Source organism: Balaenoptera borealis, assembly GCF_965194805.1.
Source record: "Balaenoptera borealis genome assembly, chromosome: 6".
In the NCBI taxonomy this organism is placed as follows: Eukaryota; Metazoa; Chordata; class Mammalia; order Artiodactyla; family Balaenopteridae; genus Balaenoptera; species Balaenoptera borealis.
This window is the reverse complement of record NC_138863.1, coordinates 63,211,065-63,230,944: the sequence shown is the minus strand read 5'-3', so window position 1 is coordinate 63,230,944 and position 19,880 is coordinate 63,211,065. Positions and strand designations below refer to the sequence as shown.

General features: G+C 38.5%; 1 protein-coding gene across 1 annotated transcript in view; it reads right to left on the bottom strand.

Moving 5' to 3' along the window:
- Positions 1 to 19,880, bottom strand: part of LRP2 (LDL receptor related protein 2) — a 198,846-nt gene that overhangs the window by 160,051 nt on the left and 18,915 nt on the right. Inside the window, exon 2 of the mRNA XM_082396835.1 lies at positions 2,106 to 2,213. Coding sequence (XP_082252961.1) covers positions 2,106 to 2,213 — 108 coding nt within the window. The remainder of the gene's footprint in view (positions 1 to 2,105; positions 2,214 to 19,880) is intronic.

The following is a 19,880-nucleotide window of genomic DNA, read 5'->3' as shown; positions in this document are numbered from 1 at the left end:
ACAAACAGCCCAAACACACATTCATACAAAGTTATGACCAAAAAAATATTAAATTTTTAATTTCAATAAAATCAACCATGAGTTTATAATTATTAAATTATTTGAAGTGTTTTATAATAACTAATAGTCAAGCATCATGATAAATTGTAAAATCCATGAGATTTGGAAAATAAGACCCAAAATCAAATAATTTATTATTTCCACAATTTACTTGCTTTACAATCTTCAGCAGGTTCTCTGAATCTCAATGTATGCACCATAAAATGGGGACTATATTTTTCTCACGGTGTGCTATAAAAAATAAGTAGAATGGAATATTACTCAGCCATAAAATGAAACGAAACTGAGTTATTTGTAATGAGGTGGATGGACCTAGAGTCTGTCATACAGAGTGAAGTAAGTCAGAAAGAGAAACTCAAATACCGTATGCTAACACATATATATGGAATCTAAAAAAAAAAAAAATGGTTCTGATGAATCTAGGGGCAGGACAGGAATAAAGATGCAGACGTAGAGAATGGACTTGAGGACACAGGGAGGGGGAAGGGTAAGCTGGGACGAAGTGAGAGAGTGGCATGGACATATATACACTACCAAATGTAAAATAGATAGCTAGTGGGAAGCAGCTGCATGGCACAGGGAGATCAGCTCGGTGCTTTGCGACCACCTAGAGGGGTGGGATAGGGAGGGTGGGAGGGAGATGCAAGAGGGAGGGGATATGGGGATATATGTATACATATAGCTGATTCACTTTGTTATACAGCAGAAACTAACACAACACTGTAAAGCAATTATACTCCAATAAAGATGTTAAAAAAAAAATAAGTAGAGTAACATATGTGGAAGTACCATGTAAATAAGTTGCGAGTGATTGTCGTTGGTATGTTTTTATCATCATCGTTATGGGACATTGATAAATTGTTGGTATGACTGTTCAATTATTCCTTTATCTCAGAATACACTGTTCCTGACTTTCTGTTCCTAGTGTTTAACCTAAAATGAACTCAGTAAGCCCAGAGGAGGCAAATAGATAGCACTTGATCATATCTCTACAAATAGAACTACTCCCTTACTCAAAGTGTGGTTTCCAGACTAGCAGCATCAGCACTACCTGGGAGCTTGCAGAAATGCAGAATCTCAGGTCCCACCTCAAACATGTGGAATTAAAACCTACACTTTAACAAGCTCCCCAGGTGATCCATTTCTGCATGAAAGTTTGAGAAGCACCTTATAGGACCTAATCCCCACACTTCTCCCATTTTCAAATGCATCGTCATCCAAACAATACACCAAAGTTTGTCCTATTGTGCCACAGGATGGCCAACGATTCAAAACAAATTTTCACCTGCTTTCTTGGCTTTTGGATGATAACTCTTGCCTGTTCACCTGTCAGAATGAATGAAATTGCAGTAGTGTGATGGATCACCTATGGCAAGGTGGGAGAGCAATGGACACAAGGGTTGGGATTAGTGCACCAACTGGGAATCCTTTAATAAATAATTTAGCTTCTCTATGCCTCAGTTTCCTCATCTGAAACCTACCTCAGAATATTGTTGAGAGAACTAAATGAAGAAATATATGAAAGTGATTTTATAATTCTTCTAAATTAAAGAGTTAAATTGGGGGTTTATAATATTATCATGTTTTTAACTATTATTTAAAAAACATAAACCACACTAGCCCCTTCTGTGACCTCTTGATAGTAATGCACACAAGTTCTACTACATCCTTTTTATAAACACAGACTCTTCCTTGAATTACAAATCACAGCAGTACAGACAACATTATTTTTTTGTCCTTGTTAGTGCACAAAATTTGCAGATTGAATAATCTGAAATAATCGTTTATAGGCTTCAGAAAACAGCTCAGAAAGTTGGTTCCATACCAAGGTCATGGGATAAAAGTAAGATAGAAACTGATGTGAATTGAACCTCATGATCAAAAGGGACTGAATTCTTAATGCCACCAGTTCTCTATCTCAAAAGATTGGAGCTCAGTCCAATCTACTACTAAAGGCACAACTCTTTCTCTTTGTTACAGCTGAAATGACCATGAAGCACTTCTGCTACTCAGAACAGAGCTTAGCCCCACCGCTCTTCACTTACGGCAGCCAATTTCATCCGAGCCATTCGCGCAGTCTCTGGTCCCGTCACACCGCCAGGACGCAACGATACAAAGCCCAGGTTGGCACTGAAACTCGTCATTGTGACATTCTGTAATCCCACAAGCAAGAAAAAGCCAGTTTAAAAAGTTACCCACACAGATATTTCAAAAAAATACAAATTTTTGATGAAAACAAAAAATTATTCAACTAGTTAGTAATCAAAGAATGTAAATTATTCATACAATTAGGAAAACATTTTTATGATTATATTCTGTTTCAGGGTCTGCAGGAAAGTCATTTTCACACACAGCTGACTAGAGTGCCCCTTGAGGTAACCAATCTGGAAAGCAATTTGACAACAGGTATCCTGCTTTTTAAAAGTGCTTATTCTTTAACTTAATACTTTTACTTCTAGGTAATTTTTTTTCCCCTTAAGGAACTAAGCAGAGAATTAAAGATTCATGTGTAGAGGTTTTCATCATAGCATAATTTATAATAAAGGAAATTGCAAACCTCGTAAATGTCCAATAATATGAAAATGAATAAATTTTCTTATAGCTATATCTATATATCATATTAGGAACTCATTAAAATAGTTATGAAGAACTTCTAAATGATTTAGAGAAATATTTGTAATATTTCATTATACATTATAACAAAGACAAGGATGCAAAATTTTACCTGTAACAGAATCATATATAACAGAAAAAAAGCACAGAAAAGGCCAGAAAGTTAAGGGTGGTTATCTCTGATAACATCATGAGTAACTTTTCATTTGTGGGACTGTGCTTTTTTCAGTTTCCCACCCTACAGTCTTTTTAAGCGCCTATTTATAACTAAATCATACACAGCAATTTATGCTTCTTCATTCTTAGATACAAGACCAATATTATGGCTTTTTGCTTGTAACTTATTTGTAAGATGCCAGGTACGGCTCTTCTCTGCCAACAAACAAAGGCCAAAAATCAGACAAACAAAAATCTCTGCAGCCAATCAGAGTGCACAAACTTGGCATCAAACTAGCCACATTTCCAAGTGGCAGTGATATCTCCTAGTGATACCAGAAAGTGAATATAACTTAAACAAGTTCATTTAATTCAACCAGTATATCCTGCAGTTTTCCTAGTTCTCCCCAGGGGACTAATTTGGCAGTTAGTGATCCTCTGAGTTTCCCCAAATATCTGACCAGCAACCTCCCCATACATTATGTGCCAAGTATGAATTTTATTTTTAAGAGAGCAACCAACACCAACCCAACATGGAGAAGACTCAAAATTATTCTTTCACAAACCCATGCTGGTAGAGGAATAATTCGGGGGGTTGGAAGAATAATTATACTTTCCCCATGTATTTAAGCAATCATGCTAAATCACCCATTTCAATGTTTGACTAATTAAACTGAAATTAAGTAAATATACAGATCAATTACCTACTCCTAAAATAAATAAACAATGTGCTATCCTGTCTTGCGTAAATGCAGGCATATCAAGAGCATGACATAAACATAGTTAAGTGATCTATTCCTAGGGGATATAGGCTACTTTGTTCATGGAATGTTCAAATCTGATTGTCTGGTAGTGACATCCTGATTTATAATGTATGCTGCAAATGGTCAGAAACTTTCCTTGGCTAAATGGTGGTACCGAGTGGTACAGGAATACGTACACCCAAATACCTTCTATAGACTAATGCATGATGGTGGTTGGTGGTGCAGGTCTGGGGTTGGTGGTGCAGGTCTCTTATCAACTACCTTTAAAACACAACAACCTCCCTTGCAAAAATGCCCCTAAGGAATGTACAAATTCACTCTGGAATCCCAGAACTTCTCATTGGATTTTGTTCTACAAAGCAATATTTCCATGAGAGATTAGAGGCTTTGGAGGTTTAGCTATTAACACAACATATATTAAATCACTTTTATCAATTAGGTCTATTGTTAGTAATCCAACATAATACATTTGTAAATTCAGTACATTTGTTTCCCTTAGTATCTAATAATTGCTGGTTGAAAAATTATAACAATCTAAAGGTCAGTCTACTTACAAGGAGTTTCCTATTGCTGGAAAAATCATACACTTAGAAACTGAGCATACTGAAGCAAATTCTCAGAACAATATACTGCCTGTTTTTAAATATATGTATAATTAGTGTTATTTCTTAAGCAACATTTTTATTTGGGTTTTTTTTCTTTTTTCATTTCTTAAGCAATTTTTATTACAAGTCAAATTTTGAGGTTGTTTTTTGTTTTTGCTAAAATATGAAGTTAAGCACATTATGAAAAGAACACAAAATAGATACCCAAAAGTCATTTGTTAAGCACTTCAAAGTCAATTATTTAAAATCACACATTAAAAAAAAAATTAAACTGATAGGGGAAGTTTTACAATTAAGTAACTCTTTCTAGTTAGTATTTTTCACATTTGATCTCCCAAATACTCAGTTATCTAAAGTAATATATCAAGCCCAATTCACTCAACTTATCAACAGATCCATGGTAATTCATTTGTCAAGTTCATCTTTTCAATATTAACTTCCATGCCTGTTATAACTTCCAAATGACTATTGTTTGAAAACATCTCTTCAGAAGAACAAATGGATACTCTATCACTTGCTGGGTGGCGTCTTAGTAATCAACCAAATGCTCCACTAGTGTCAGAAGACTGTCATCCATTCTATTACAAAGGAAATATGTGTTGTTTAAAAACAAACTGCTAGTATAGCACAGGGAACTCTATTCGATACTTTGTAATAACCTATATGGGAAAAGCATCTGAAAAAGAATAGATGTATGTAGACATATAACACAATCACTTTGTTGTACACCTGAATCTAACACAACATTGTAAATCAACTATTCCCCAATATAAAATAAAAATTTTTAACAACAATAATAATAATAAAATAGAAATCAAACAAAAATAATAATAAAGTTCCAGAACAGGCAAAAATAAAAAATAAATTTAAAAAAAAACCAACACACTGCTAGTGAAAAGGTCTAGATCAAGTTTGATAACAATTTCAGCTGCCCCTGATTTCAACTGGTTTGTATGCACTTTATTTTCTGAGAGTATTTTTTTAATAAGTAGCCTTTACTCATAACCCCTCCAAAGGTTACTACATATTATCTATACTTTATTGTTTAATAATGTGAAGTCTAAAGAAGGTGGGAGTGGGGGAATTTCATATCTTGGAGCTAAACATAGTTTATGAAAGAAAAAAATCTAAATAGAGCAAAATTTAACACTTCTTTCAACAAATGGTCTCTAAACATCCATATTCAACCAATACATTTTTAACCAAGAGGTAATTTTGCAAACAATCTTTTATAACTTTAAAACAGTCTCCCGCTAATAAAAACCAAAGAGGAAAACATCATAATCCACACTGAAATAAAAACCTATTGTTAAGAGCCAGGCAGTCATTGACAAGGAACCATTAGAACCAAAGGGACACCCTACTTTCCCAGGCTGGCCCTGCCTTTCCCAAAAATCAAAATAGATGGTGCAAAGATGAAAAACCTATTTGTGTGGTACTTAAATGGTATGCACCATTCTAAGTACTTTGTAAACTTTTTGTAAACTTTGTCATTTAACCTTCATAACAACCCTACAAGATAGATGTCATTATTATGCATATTTTACAAATAAAGAAACTGAGACACAGAGCAATTCAGTAACTTGCCCAAGATCAAATAGCAAACATGTGTAAATAAAGCAAGATCTGGATCTGACAGTTTTGGTCCAGCATCTGTGCTGTACTGACTACCAGTGCTCTATGTTCTCTTCAAACCAGAAAAAAAAAAAAATTCCACCAAAAAAATGAATGTAAAAATTTGATTATTTTCCAAAGTTGCTATCAACATTCACTGTATTCATTAACTGGACTGGTGTGGAATCCACACCACACCATATTCTCATACAATACAATTGGAGAAGAGTAGTCTACTCAGCAACAAACATTGCACATAAAAACAAAGGAAAATTTGCAACAATCAAAAGCAATGCAAGGAGGGAGGGGTGTGGGGGAGGGATGTATTGGGAGTTTGGGGTTAGCAGATGCAAACTATTATACAGAGAATGGAAAACAAGTTCTCACTGCATAGCACAGGGGGCTATATGAAATATCCTGTGATAAACATAATAGAAAAGAATATGAAAAAGAATGTATATATATGTATAACTGAATCACTTTGCTGTACAGTAGAAATTAACACAACATTGTAAATCAACTACATTTCAATAAAATAAATTTTTTTAGAAAAAGCAATGCAGGGAAATCAAAAAAAGAGTTTCAATCTCTTCAAGAAAAATTACAATAGACATAGGGATAAACTTGTTTTTCAACGTTATAGAGCCCCAAGCTGGAGAAAAACAAGAGTAATCCTTTCTTCATAAATAGCCATAGCCCAAGCTTCCTGGTTTAAGTGTTGGACTAAGAATGTGTTAAGATAAGATATTGGAGCAACAGATAATGCCTAGAGGAGGGAAGAAGTTTGTTTTTCCAGAAGGGGCACAGCACGGAATTGAGAGCACCACTTCTGTATCCTTTACAAACTCTGGCACAGCGCTAGGCACATGTGGGACAGTAAACACGTATTCACCAGGTAATGAAGATTTCTCTTTGTAAAATTACATATCAGAGATTCATAAAACCATCAAGGCAAACAATGAGTCTTTTAATTGGAGTTTACTATCGTAAATCTATAGAAAGAAAAATGAAACCTGGTATAATTTGAAATAGGAAGAATATCTAAAAGTTTTAAAAAGAGAAAAATATTGTCATACTAATGTTTCATTCTTTTTTTAATTTTTTAAAATTTATTTATTTTATTTAATTTTGGCTGCACTGGCTCTTCTTTGCTGCACTCGGGGCTTTACTCTAGTTTCAGAGAGCAGGGGCTACTCTTCATTGCGGTGCGTGGGCCTATTGCGGTGGCTTCTCTTGTTGCGGAGCACGGGCTCTAGGAGCACGGGCTCTAGGCGCGCGGGCTTCAGTAGTTGTGGCACGTGGGCTCTATGGCGCAGGCTCAGTAGTTGTGGTGCACAGGCTTAGCTGCTCCGCGGCATGTGGGATCCTCCCGGACCAGGGCTCGAACCCGTGTCCCCCTGCATTGGCAGGCGGATTCTTAACCGCCGCACCACCAGGGAAGCTCCCTAATGTTTCATTCTTTTGCCCTCTTCTTATAAGAGTTTCTTTTTCCTCTCATGAATTCTATTAGAAGAAAAAGGCAAGTCGTAGTCAATGGAACATTGTCCAAAGTTAACAGAGTAAGGTAATTTCTGTGGCAAATCCTACTTTCCGTCTAGATCCTCTAACATGTGCTGGTCTTTCCAGACACTTTTGGTCTACCTGAGGAGGCACATGTGCTCTTTTTAAAAACATGTAACACTACATGGCACTTTAATAGTCTTACCTCCACTGAGCTCAAAGAAATACATTCCTTAACTCACCCATAATTTTTACTTCACTTTTTCGGTACTTTGTTTTTATTCCCTTGGTATTGACAGACATACTTGTGATGTTTATAAGCTGGGTGATGGTTTACTACAATTCTCACACCTTGTCCACACCAACAAGGCCAGTCCCCTTTTGAAGATTTAAAGTCACTAGCTAATTTCCAAACTTGACACTGCAGCCATGACAGCCAAGGGTAACAAACTGTCTGGAGACCCTGCCCTGCCTAATGTCAACCGGTGGAATAGCCACCAACTCAACTGATGGAACTGAAACGAGACGGGTACGGCAAACCAGCCTACTACTCTTTCTGTACAGCATTTTAGCTGCCTGGTTTTCAGAACAGGTCGCCAAACAGGTGGCCAGAATTATTCTTTTTTTTTTTTAATCCAGTTTACAAACAACTGAGTTGACTGCTTTTACCAAATTATTGTTTCGGAGCCCTGATGTTTTGATAGAGGAAAACAATATTGATATTGAGAGGACATTTCAAGAAGTCAAAGACTTGGAGGGAAACCCACAAAGCCAGCTGATGCGTGATCATGTACACACATCACTTAAATGAAATTTTTTTTAAAAAAGGACCAAAAGAATATGATGTCAGATTCAATAAAGCCACACACGAAAAAAAAATCATACCCGCTGTGTGCAACACTTTGTTTAAGGTTTGTGGAAGAAACAAAGAATGATAAGATATGATCCTTTTTTTTAATAGAACTTACAAATTTATTGGGGACAAAAGTTATTTATGCATTATAAATTAAACAGCCATGTAACAACAATAGCTGCTATTTGTTGAGCACCTACTATGTGTTGGACAATATAAAAAGCTTTATACACATCCATTTTTTTTTTAAGATTTAATTTTATTTATTTTTGTCTGTGTTGGGTTTTGTTGCTGTGCACGGGCTTTCTCTAGTTGTGGAGAGCGGGGGCTACTCTTCGTTGCGGTGCGCAGGCTTCTCATTGTGGTGGCTTCTCTTGTTGTGGAGAACGGCCTCTAGGTGCACGGGCTTCAGTAGTTGTGTCACACGGGCTCAGTAGTTGTGGTTATTTATTTATTAATTTATTAATTGTCTGTGTTGCGCCTTCATTGCTGTAGGCATGCTTTCTCTAGTTGCAGCGAACGGGGGCTACTCTTCGTTGTGGTGTGCGGGCTTCTCATTGCCGTGGCTTCTCTTGTTGCGGAGCACGGGCTCTAGGCACATGGGCTTCAGTAGCTGTGGCTCTTGTGCTTTAGAGCGCAGGCTCAGTAGTTGTGGAGCACAGGCTTAGTTGCTCCGCGACATGTGGGATCTTCCCAGACCAGGGCTCGAACCCGTGTCCCCTGCATTGGCAGGTGGATTCTTAACCACTGCTCCACCAGGGAAGTCCCTATACATATCCATTGGATCCTCTTAGAAATATGCGAAGTGAGATTTATATTTATTTAATAGAAGGGAAACTTGAATCTCAGGGGCATTAATCAAATTCCCACAGATGCAGAAAATGTCGAAGTCTGATTCAGACCCAGGGCCTGTGTGATTTCAGAGCCTGTGCTCTATTCCTCAACCCCCATCCCACAAAACAAATGACAGCTTTCAATCACCCAGATTTATTAAGTGCCAGCAGTATTTTAAGTGTTTCCCATAGATTATCTCACTTATCCTCACAACAATCCTATGAGATGGTACTAACAGCCCCATTTCATAGATGAGAAAACTGAGGCTTGACCAAATCTCACAACTGGTAGGTGGAGAAGCAGGGATTCACACCTAGGTAGTATGACTCCAAAGTTGTGCCATATGACAGTAGATGATTTCATTCCAAATAAGCAGCAGAGGTAATAAGAACCAATTGGTCTCAGGGAGAAAAAAATGAATACCACAAGATGATGCAATGAGAGAGGCTTCATGAAGGAGAATAAGACTGCACTGGGCCTGTGTGAAAGAGCAGGACTTGGCGAGGGGTGGGGGGGTGAAGGAGGGACCGTGCTTTGTGCAAGGGCCCAAACAACTTGAGGGAAGCCCAGCATGGGTGAGGGGGGAATAAGCAGGCCTCCATGGCCCAAGTGCAGGGAACCTCTTCTAAAGTGGGGGACAACCAAGCTGGGGAGATGGGGAAGAAAGGGCCTTGAATGCCAAGAACAGAGTGACATGATCAAATGGGTTGAGAGTGAGAAAGCTTAGAAATCTCTAGTGCCAGTAACTATATTAAAACTAAAAGTCGCTCTGGGTGGATGCAAATCTGAATGAGGATATAGACTTTGGCCATGAGAAGGGCTTGGGCTCCTTAGAACCCTGCCCAGAGCATAAGCTCAGTGAACAGGCTGGTGGGTGGTTCACCAAGAGGCTCTGGCAGGGGTGGGGCTCACCCTGCAGCCCCTCCAGTTGCCCCAGGCCCGATCCAAAGCGGCTCCAATGCATGGCAAATGGCCAACAGTTTCCACAGGTGCCACCCAAGGCCTCCTAGTGTCCGGTTCTCTCCAAGCTGAATGGATGTGTCTGCGCATCCAGCATGAGGAATTCAGCCAGACCTCGAGAGATAGAGGATCTCAAAGACTGCTGAAATATTTGCTTAATAATTTTTAAAGTGCCTTTTCAATGATCCAAAGCCAGCAGAATAATATGATGCACTATCAGAGAAGCCTCTCAATTCTGAGAAGTGGGAAGTTATATTTCCACCTTTCCTAACTGAGCTATTCCTCACGTATTTTGTTTAAACACTAGCTACCTGCCTTTCTCCCCTTTCCCCGTCTCTTCCACATCACTTCTTTTTCACTGAGCACCTCCTCGACCTACAACCAGATTGTTCATCAGCACTGAAGTGCATTATAAATAAAACCACGCTTCTCAGGGGTTCCTGACAGGACGTGATGGACATGTAGGATGGGATAATTATTCAGCTGCCGTGGGCAAAGCAGGAGGTCTAGCGTCCCTGGCCCCTCCCCTGACATGTGGAATGCCAGTACTGCCCATCCCCCGTCCCTGTGACATACATGTCCACACCCCTTGAGAGTAGTGGTACCACCCCCAGTTGAGAACAACTTAGAACCTCTAAGCAGCATGGACATTCAGAGCTCAAAATGTCTTAACCCACATGAAAGAGATCATCTACGAAACCCCCTGTTATAAATTCTTCCCTCCTAAAAATAATAAAATTTCTTAAGCGGCAATCGCACTCCCTCCCACCCATCAATAAGAGGGCCTGAGATTGGGCAATATCATGCCTCAGCTGCTAGTACCAGCACCTTGAAATGAACTCCCCTGGGAGTGTGGTAAAGCATCTCAGTTCCAGGCAGGCCTGCTTCACCCTGAAGTGCTCCACGGGACATCCACAGGCTTACCCATTCAAGGGTGGCGGGGGGGGGGGGGTCACACAAAAAAACAAGCCCCAAATCTGAAGTCCTCAAGCAGTTCTTCACTAATGGAAAAGGTCATTGCTACGAAAAACAGTCATAAACACACCTGCTCATGGTGCAACGTTTTCCCATCTGTGTAATTATCAGAACAAAAGAAAAAACTTTTTTCGAATGTCCTCTCCCCACCCCTGCCACATACGCTCACAAAAAAATAAAGATATGAATTGACAATCATCCAAGTGCCCAAAGCATTCGAAAGAAACTCTAAGTTTTGACCAAGAACACTCAGCAATGAAAACTTTCTGCCAGCCATGACCAAACACTGAAACTGTGTTTGTATTAGTCTTTTCTGTATTTCCTCATATAATCCATGCAGTGTTTCCTCTATCAGCTGAATCACTGAGGTTCCTATAGATGGACTCCCCCTCTACATGGGAGAAAACTAAGTCCAAGACCTTTGTCCCCACTCCCCCCCACAAGGAACTAACTGGTTATCTGATGGCCAAAGAGCTACATTTATAGGATGCTGAAAAGAGCACTATCCAAACAGCAGAAAATTTAAGACAGTCTGCCTGCTCTGGTTAATAAGAACCCAATGAATCAAACTCCATGAGAAAAGAGTACAACACCCTTCAACACAATGTTTTAACATGACTTGTACAAAAACTATAAATCCCCCCATTTAAGAGCTGATTTCCAACCCCAACTGCCCAGAGTATTCCTATACAGCTTACTGATTAGCAAGATAAATTACTGGAAGATGGTTGAACAGAATCAAAAGCTAAAAAGGAAAATCACACACATGTGAGAAATAAGTGACTACACAGAACTCCAGATAGCCAGCTTTCCTGCTTAAGGCTTATTACATAGGGTGTGATAGACCCACTCTCAATCCTAACACAGAGTTTATAAATAGCACCAAACCAGGGTTTTTCTGATTAATTAGTCCCAAGTGTTGAACCGTAAGTCAAATCAATACAGGTGCGTTAAAGTTGCAAGCATCACTGCTGTTTTGGTCACCTTAACAAGCAAATTAGATCACCAGGTTATCATGTGAACAATGGCTTGATACCAGAAATTATGACAATAGCAGCAGAAGGAGAAGAAATTGACTCCCAGTTGGTGGATTTGGGGATGATTCTCTGTAGTCACAGGGCAAATCATTTGTTACTAAACGGATCTTCTGGATTGAATCATACAAACACCTTTTTGTTCTGATCTTATTTTAGTTTTTTTCTAACTTTTATTATTGACTTTATTGAAGTATAGTTGATTGACAATATTATATAAGTTTCAGGTGTACAACACAGTGATTCAGTATTTTTATAGATTATACTCCATTTAAAGTTATTACAAAATAATGGCTATATTTCCTTGTGCTGTACAATTTTTCCTTGTTTTCATTTAACAAACACTTTGCTGTATTCTTTATCCCTTACTCTATGTTATTTCATTCTTTTTTTTTTTAATTGATTTATTTATTTATTTCTGGCTGTGTTGGGTCTTCGTTGCTGTGAGCGGGCTTTCTCTAGTTGCGGCAAGCTGGGGCTACTCTTCGTTGTGGTGCACGGGCTTCTCATTGTTGTGGCTTCTCTTGTTGCGGAGCACGGGCTCTAGGCACACGGGATTCAGTAGCTGTGGCACGCGGGCTCAGTAGCTGTGGCTCACAGGCTCTAGAGCGCAGGCTCAGTAGTTGTGGCACACGGGCTTAGTTGCTCCGCAGCATGTGGGATCTTCCTGGGCCAGGGATCCAACCCGTGTCCCCTGCATTGGCAGGCAGATTCTTAACCACTGCGCCACCTGGGAAGCCCTGTTATTTAGTTCTTGACCATTCACAATAGTTACACCAATAGGCTCTCAAGACATGAAAAGGGAGAAGAGGCAGAAATAGAGGAAGAAAGAGAAAAGGGGAAAGAGGAAGAGAGAGGGGGAGGAAAGGAGAGATATCAAGGTCAACAATCAGCATCCAAACACTAAATTTAATGAGACCTTGCATCTTGCACCCTAACCACAATTTGATACAAAATGGTAACTCATTCTTATCTAGCTATGGCCCAAATCCAGGCTGGAACAGTTTGTAATTGATAAGTGGGTTTATGAGTCACAAATTTCAGCGAGGAACTAAATAAGCTCTCATTCTAAATGTGTATATTTTCAGAAAGTAGAGATCAGATATATTTTTTTATACAATATATATAATTTCATATATGTGTATGAAATTTACTCTGAAGCAACAAATACTTACGCAACCATAAGCAAGTCTGATGACAACTCTGACCAGAAATGTTGACCACGGCGGGGCTTATGGTGGCTTCTCACAGTGTTTACACACTGACTTTGATCAATTTGTTAGGAGACTAGTTGAGGTGAGCACACGTGCATGACTCAACCTTGATGATTTAGTTATGGGCACGTATGGCTTCTGCCAACAACAAATTTTCCTAAACTCTTAAGAAATACTGTGCAGCAACAATGTGAAAATATTTCCACCAATAAGTTTAAAAGCCTGTTCCTGGGCAATAAGTACTGATAACTAATCATCTGGTAAACTGAAGTCAACATTTTTAATACATATGTATTGTGTCATTAACTTTTTTTAAAAAACTGGTTTTGTTGTTTTACAGTGTTTTTGTATTTTTTTCCCTTCTAGTGATGTTCTATCTCAGAAAGGATTTTATAAGCAGAAGCTCAAAATTCTCCCACCATGACCTGATATATGAAAAATAAAGAACAGAAAAAGTAAATGAGATTAAGAGACCAAAAGAAGAGTGATAGTAAGGTGGCAAGAATTTATTATGATTCTACCAATAACAGAGCATTATTCTAAAGTGTGAGCTCCTAAAAGCAGGAATAAATACCTCTGTAATCCCAGTGCCTAGCACAGAACGTCCTAGTACCCAGATGACCCTCAATAACTAAACGATATATGATGCATTGCAATATATGGGTGAAGTTGATTTCCAAAAGGTGATAAAGTCATGAGATCATGATGATTTGTGTACTTTTTTAATAGATCCTGCTGTTTAGAGCCACTGTTCCTTCCGATCTAATTACCAACTGAACAATTATCTTCCATTCTGACCCTCATGAGAGTCCAGAAAGACTCTTAAGAAGTCAACTCCAAATCCTTAGGAGCCTATTTATACGTCCAGGTCATTCTCTGCTATTTCAATAAAGGATGGGACTCCCCTCCCCCTGCCCCACCCATATTATACAAAACATTTATATCCAGCATTACTCTGTAGTAGAGAGTACTCTATACACCCCTGCACAAAAAATAGGAGGGAGAAAAAGAAAGCTACAGGAGAATATCTGATTCCACAAATCAAAATTTGTAATTTTTATTGTAAGCAATTTGCTAACATAAGCATGACTTTAGTTTCCCTATAGAGTCAAAGGTAAAGCTGATTTTGTTAACTTGGGAATCTATAAAATAGGATTTATTACATTTACAAAGATTTTCATGGTAAAATGACACAAAATTTCCTGTGTCTCCTCTACTATATTGATTTTAGCAATTGAGCAAAAAGAACTTCAGGACATGCCTCACCAGCAGGTTATCTGTTAAACCAGGAGTTCTTTGGCCCTGGTTTGTTATGCCTGGGCTTAAATAACATTTACGGGTCTCCAAATGACTTCCAGGCTCTATAAATGTCATCACTTCATGTTATAATGTGAAACTCAATAGCTTGTTGACACAGAATCAACAATACTATATTGTCACCCACTGATACCCATGTGTAATGAAATGGTGTTTGGGTTTCTGACTATATATGGTGAATTTATAATTCCCCCAATATTAAGAGCAGCTTAAAAATAAAATTACAAGTTTATCTGCAATGACTGTCAAAAGCAGGAAGAAAAAAGGTAGCATATATTTCCTAAGATTTCACCTAATCTGTATTTTAAGTATCAATAAGTAATGACAGTAAGAACTTATTGTCACAATACATAGAAACTGTTAACCATGCATTAAAATAGAATCTTAGAATTCTAATGCTGGAAAAAAGTAATGGTTTCAGTAATAAACTGTACTAGGAAGTACATACAATAAAATCTCTATTAACTGACACAAACAAATTAAAACCATTGTTTACTGGAATTTTGTCTGCATTACACTTTTTAAAAAAGTAATTACAAGAAAATAAACTGATATTAGGGATTTGGTCAAGAATAGAGTTTTCAGTGGCTGTCTTAAGTCTGGAAATTGGGCTAGAATTATACAGTGCTGACTTAGACATTGAATGAATGAACTGATATTCAGAATATAGGTTCTTAGGTATTATAATAAAGACAATTTAAATTAAGTCCAGTAAGAAATTCAGATTTCTCAATAAGTGCTGAAATAAGAAGATAGTGATGGAGAAAATACTAGACTAAGAGCCGAGACACATGGGTAGCACTGACTACTGTCTCCATATCATTCAAAAAGTTCCATGAGGGCAGGAACTGTTTGTTTTATTCAACATTAAATCTTCAGTCAGTAAGTATTTGTTGCTTAACTGACTTGGCTTGGTGAACTGGGATTTAACTCTGATACACAGTTTCCTTACCCGCAAAGTTTCTGACATGCAAAACCAGGTTCTGGTGAGGATTAAACAGGGCCCTGTAAACCACTAGCACAAAGCCTGAAGTACAGCAGTCCCTCCGTGAAGGGTGGTTCCCTCCTGGGCACACCCACTTCTCATCCATCTCGAACATTCTAACAGCCTAGGAAGTAAAATATTTGGGGACCAATGCCTTCACCAGACAAGACCTGTTTGTTCCCTTAACAATTAATTGAGAGAAAACTCCCAAAGCCTGAGCCACCTTGCTTGTGGGAGGCTCAGCATCTAGAGCAAGGATGGATGGTGGTTGCCTGCCCATGAACAAAGTAGCCACTGGCCCAGTCTGAGGTCAAGGGCAAGACTGAAAATCAAGATTTATCCTAGGACACACAGGTCAAGCTAGGGCCAACACCAAGCTTGCCACTGGTTTCCTATTTTCTTCTTTATGCATTTTCCTATTTTCCTACAATAAGCATTTTTATTCTTCATCTACTTTAAATCACTCGATCTCAGGTGACCCTCTGGAGTTTTGATGTGGAATACCGCAGGTGTATAATTTCAACACACACACAAAATTTGATGATAAATATAGAGGCTTTCCCAGAGTGGACTTTAAATCATTATACTGCACGTTAAACTTGGACACGGTGACCTTTTGATGGTCATAAAAGTATTCCCATTGACCTCAGCGCTCGCCTCAACATATGGCACAGAACTGAGGACATAAAGAAATCCAGGATTTTAATCAACTGAAGCTAAGCTAAAAAGCTCTTCATTTAGAAAGCTCATAAATTCTCCAGGTCATAGGTTCAAAAAAATGAAATTTCAAATTCTTCCTTAAAATGCTAAGATATTCATTATCCTAGTTTCTAAACGTTCTCTTATGTAATAGAAAAATGCTACAAATGCACACATTCTTTGACTAAAATCATTTGTGATTATGCCTTGCAATACATTCGAAGGAAAACTTTATCATCTTCAGTTATCACCTTCTCTCTGGTTGAATAAGAATGGATTTACGTGAACCTAGACATCCAACCCTTCCAAAAGGAGGAATAAAATATCCCATCATTGCCATGACCCCAGCAACAGGCTTCCCTGGTAATGAAACAGAGAGATCTCACCACCCTCCTAAATAGTCTCCAACTCACAGAGCAAACGCTCCAAGCTCAATTCAATCCAACAGCATGTGTTGAGGCTCTGGCAGACCATTTATCTACGTGCTCTCAAGGAGACAGAATAACAACCGTCAGGAGACTACGGTAAAGGCAGCAAACCCACAACAATTTTGGCTGTCCTCGTGCAAGCCCACACAGCCAGCCCACCTCCTGCCAGAAACTAAGTGAAGCCAGTTCTTCCCTGAGAAGGACCATGGTCACTCTGTTTACTAAGAGCACTCAACACTTCACTAAGCTTGGTCGGTAAAGTTACAAAGAGGTAAAAGCAGCTTAAATCTAAAAGGCTCTTCTGATAGTTCAGGAATGAGGCGATTAGGGCCTTATCTAGTTAAAGGGTCCTACCTCTGCTTCATTTCCCCCACCCTTGTCTAAAAATCCTTTCCTCTCTCTCCCTTAGATCCCCATAACGTGGCCAGAGTTTTCATGGCTCTCGACCCTGAGTCCCAAAATCTGCACCCAAATGAACTTATTCAGAGCAAAGTTTGAGTTTTAAAACCTTTATGGATACCGGTACTTTCAGCAGAAAATAGGAGGCCCTCAAAGAAGTGAATTTTCTAATTGTGGCATTTTAGGCATTTCTAATGCCCAAATACCTTCCTCGCCAGATTGATGGCACAGATTTTAGGGGAACAGAGGATCTTATCAGGGCTCCTAATGTGGTACGTGATCAACTGTCTTTGCTGATACCAGAAACCTCATCAGCAGTGAGACAGCATTTTTCCATAAAAGCACAGGCCATTGAAAATACAGTCCAAGGGTTTCCCAGGAGAACTGGTGACATCTCACATCAGTGTAATGTGTCTTAGATTAATCTGGGCTGAAGAAAAAGGCCCTAAGGAAATATTGCAAAAGGAATGACTCCAAAGGCCTAGAGAATCAAGTAACAAATGAACATGATTTATTGAAACACTGTAGTATTGGTTCTTTTGTAAACTGAAACCCCTTATCTACGTAACTCAAAGAACTCCTTCCGTTGGAAATACAAGATTCACCAACTCCACCCAATGTGTATGTGTGTATCTGTGTATATATGCATGTACACAGATACATACACACACACACACACACACACACACGGAAGCCCAACATTTCAAAGCTTGCTGACTAAGGAATGGACTTGATATGCTTTCCTGGAGGTGTACTTTCCATTACACCTGTAGGAATGCATCTCAAGTATAGAAGTCTATATTTCCCTTCTTTCATTCAGCCCAGCGTGTCTAAAGCTTTTCTACAGAAGTTTAAGAGAGGAAGTCTGAATAACCAGATGGCTGTATGCTTGATATACTGCTCTAAGATTGGGGGGTGAGGAAAGGGAGGGAAGAGGAAAGACTGGTTAGAAACCCAAGTAACTTTCCAGAGAGAAGCCCCTGAAGTCTACACCTGGGTTCAAACTCCAGCTCCACCTCTTCCTAACACTATGGTGAGTGAGCATGTTATTTAATTTCCTTGCCTCTGTTTCCTCATCTAAAAATGAGGATAATAAGAGCTCCTACTCATAACGTTAAAATGGAAATAGTGTAAGAAGTATGGGCCTGACACATAAGGACATGGTCAACAAATGTTAGCTATTGTTACTATTTTTAGGCAGGTGTTTTCCTATGCTTTAAACTCTATATATGGTCTCCCTTTGAATTTTTCAGGGTTTTTTTTGTTTGTTTAATATATATTTGCTTATATTCTAGCACTTCTGTATTCATAATCTGCAACCTAGTTTGAAGATCTTTTTAAATTACCCTAATTAGAATTATAGCTTATTGCCCCAAAAAAGCTGATTTAATACATAAATTTCATATTATCTTATTACTAAATTATCACTTCTATTTTAAATTATACTCTCTCCTTAACTATTTCTTATATCTGAGGTTCACAAAAGAAAAACATCTATATTCAAAATAAAACTGAACTAGAAAAATAGAACTTAATTCACAAAGATAGGCAAGTTTTCAGGTACACATCTATGCAGTTTCAAAAATAAATCACTATTTAGTGAGATAAGTTAACTCTGCTAGTTTATTTCTCTGGTTGATAATGCCTCTGTTTTTAAGACATTTCAGCAACTGCATTTCAGATGTTTAAAATGTTTAGTAATAATTTAAAAGAATTCAAGTTTAACTAAATAACATTAACCAGTTGCTTAAGCACAGATATCTTAATCCAAAGTTGATAGTGACAATATTTATTGAATTACTGAATTAGGCAATATGGAATTATTAAGCCCTGATATTAGTATCTACAACCTAAGAATCCTCCTCACTTCAGCCTGAGTGTGGAAACTGTTTCTGACTCTCAATGACATTTTGAAAAAGACCACGCATAAAGGAAACAGAGCCCACACCTCACAGAAGGAAAAATCCTGAGCTTTTCAAAATATAAACTGCAAATGCAGTAGCGCCACTACAGCAACCACTGAGAAAAGGGGATTTTGACAACAAAGAAACTATAGAACAAGCAATATTTCTAACCTCAAAATCAGACTCACAGATGCATGTATATAGTATACATCTCTATAAGGTCAAAGGTTAAAAGAGACATTAAAGTCAAATTGCAGCCTTCTTTTGGTGCATGCTATGTGCCTACAATTCCCTTCTTATCCTTTAGAATCATTAAAAATAGGCCTTATCCTTCTTCCATGTGATGGTCCTTTGAATATTTGAAGAGAGAGCTAGCCATTGTTCCCCTGATTCTTCTCTTCTCCAAAAGAAACATCCCCAGTTTTTCTATCATTCCTCCCGTAACATGGTTTCTGGTTCTCTCATCATCCTTTTTTCTGTCCTCCAAATTCAGTTCAAATGTCTTTACAAAAATGTGGTCCTCAAAGTGTAACAAATGCCCAGTGTCACCTGACCGTCTATGGCCAGGATCACAATAGCCTACCACAATATTCATTCCCCTTCCTCTTCAGACACAGAATCCCAGTTTTATTCAGGTGAACAGTGTGTGCAGCCAAAAGGCTATATTTCCCAGACTTCAGCTAAGTATGGTCACGGGAGTAAGTCTTGGTCAATGAGATGAAATGCAAGCAATAGGGTTATGTAGGACTTCTGGGAAGTCTCCTTTAAAGAGGGAAGGCATGCCCTTCTTTTTCCTCCTCCACACCTAGCATGGAGCAGAAGTAGCTATGGCTACAGAAACTATTTTGGACAATGAGGTGACCTTAGGGATGGAAGCCACCAGCAGAGGATGGTGGAGCGAGAAGATAGGTACCTAGGTCCCTGATGATACCATGGAAGTACCAAGCCAGCCTCCTATTGCTGGTT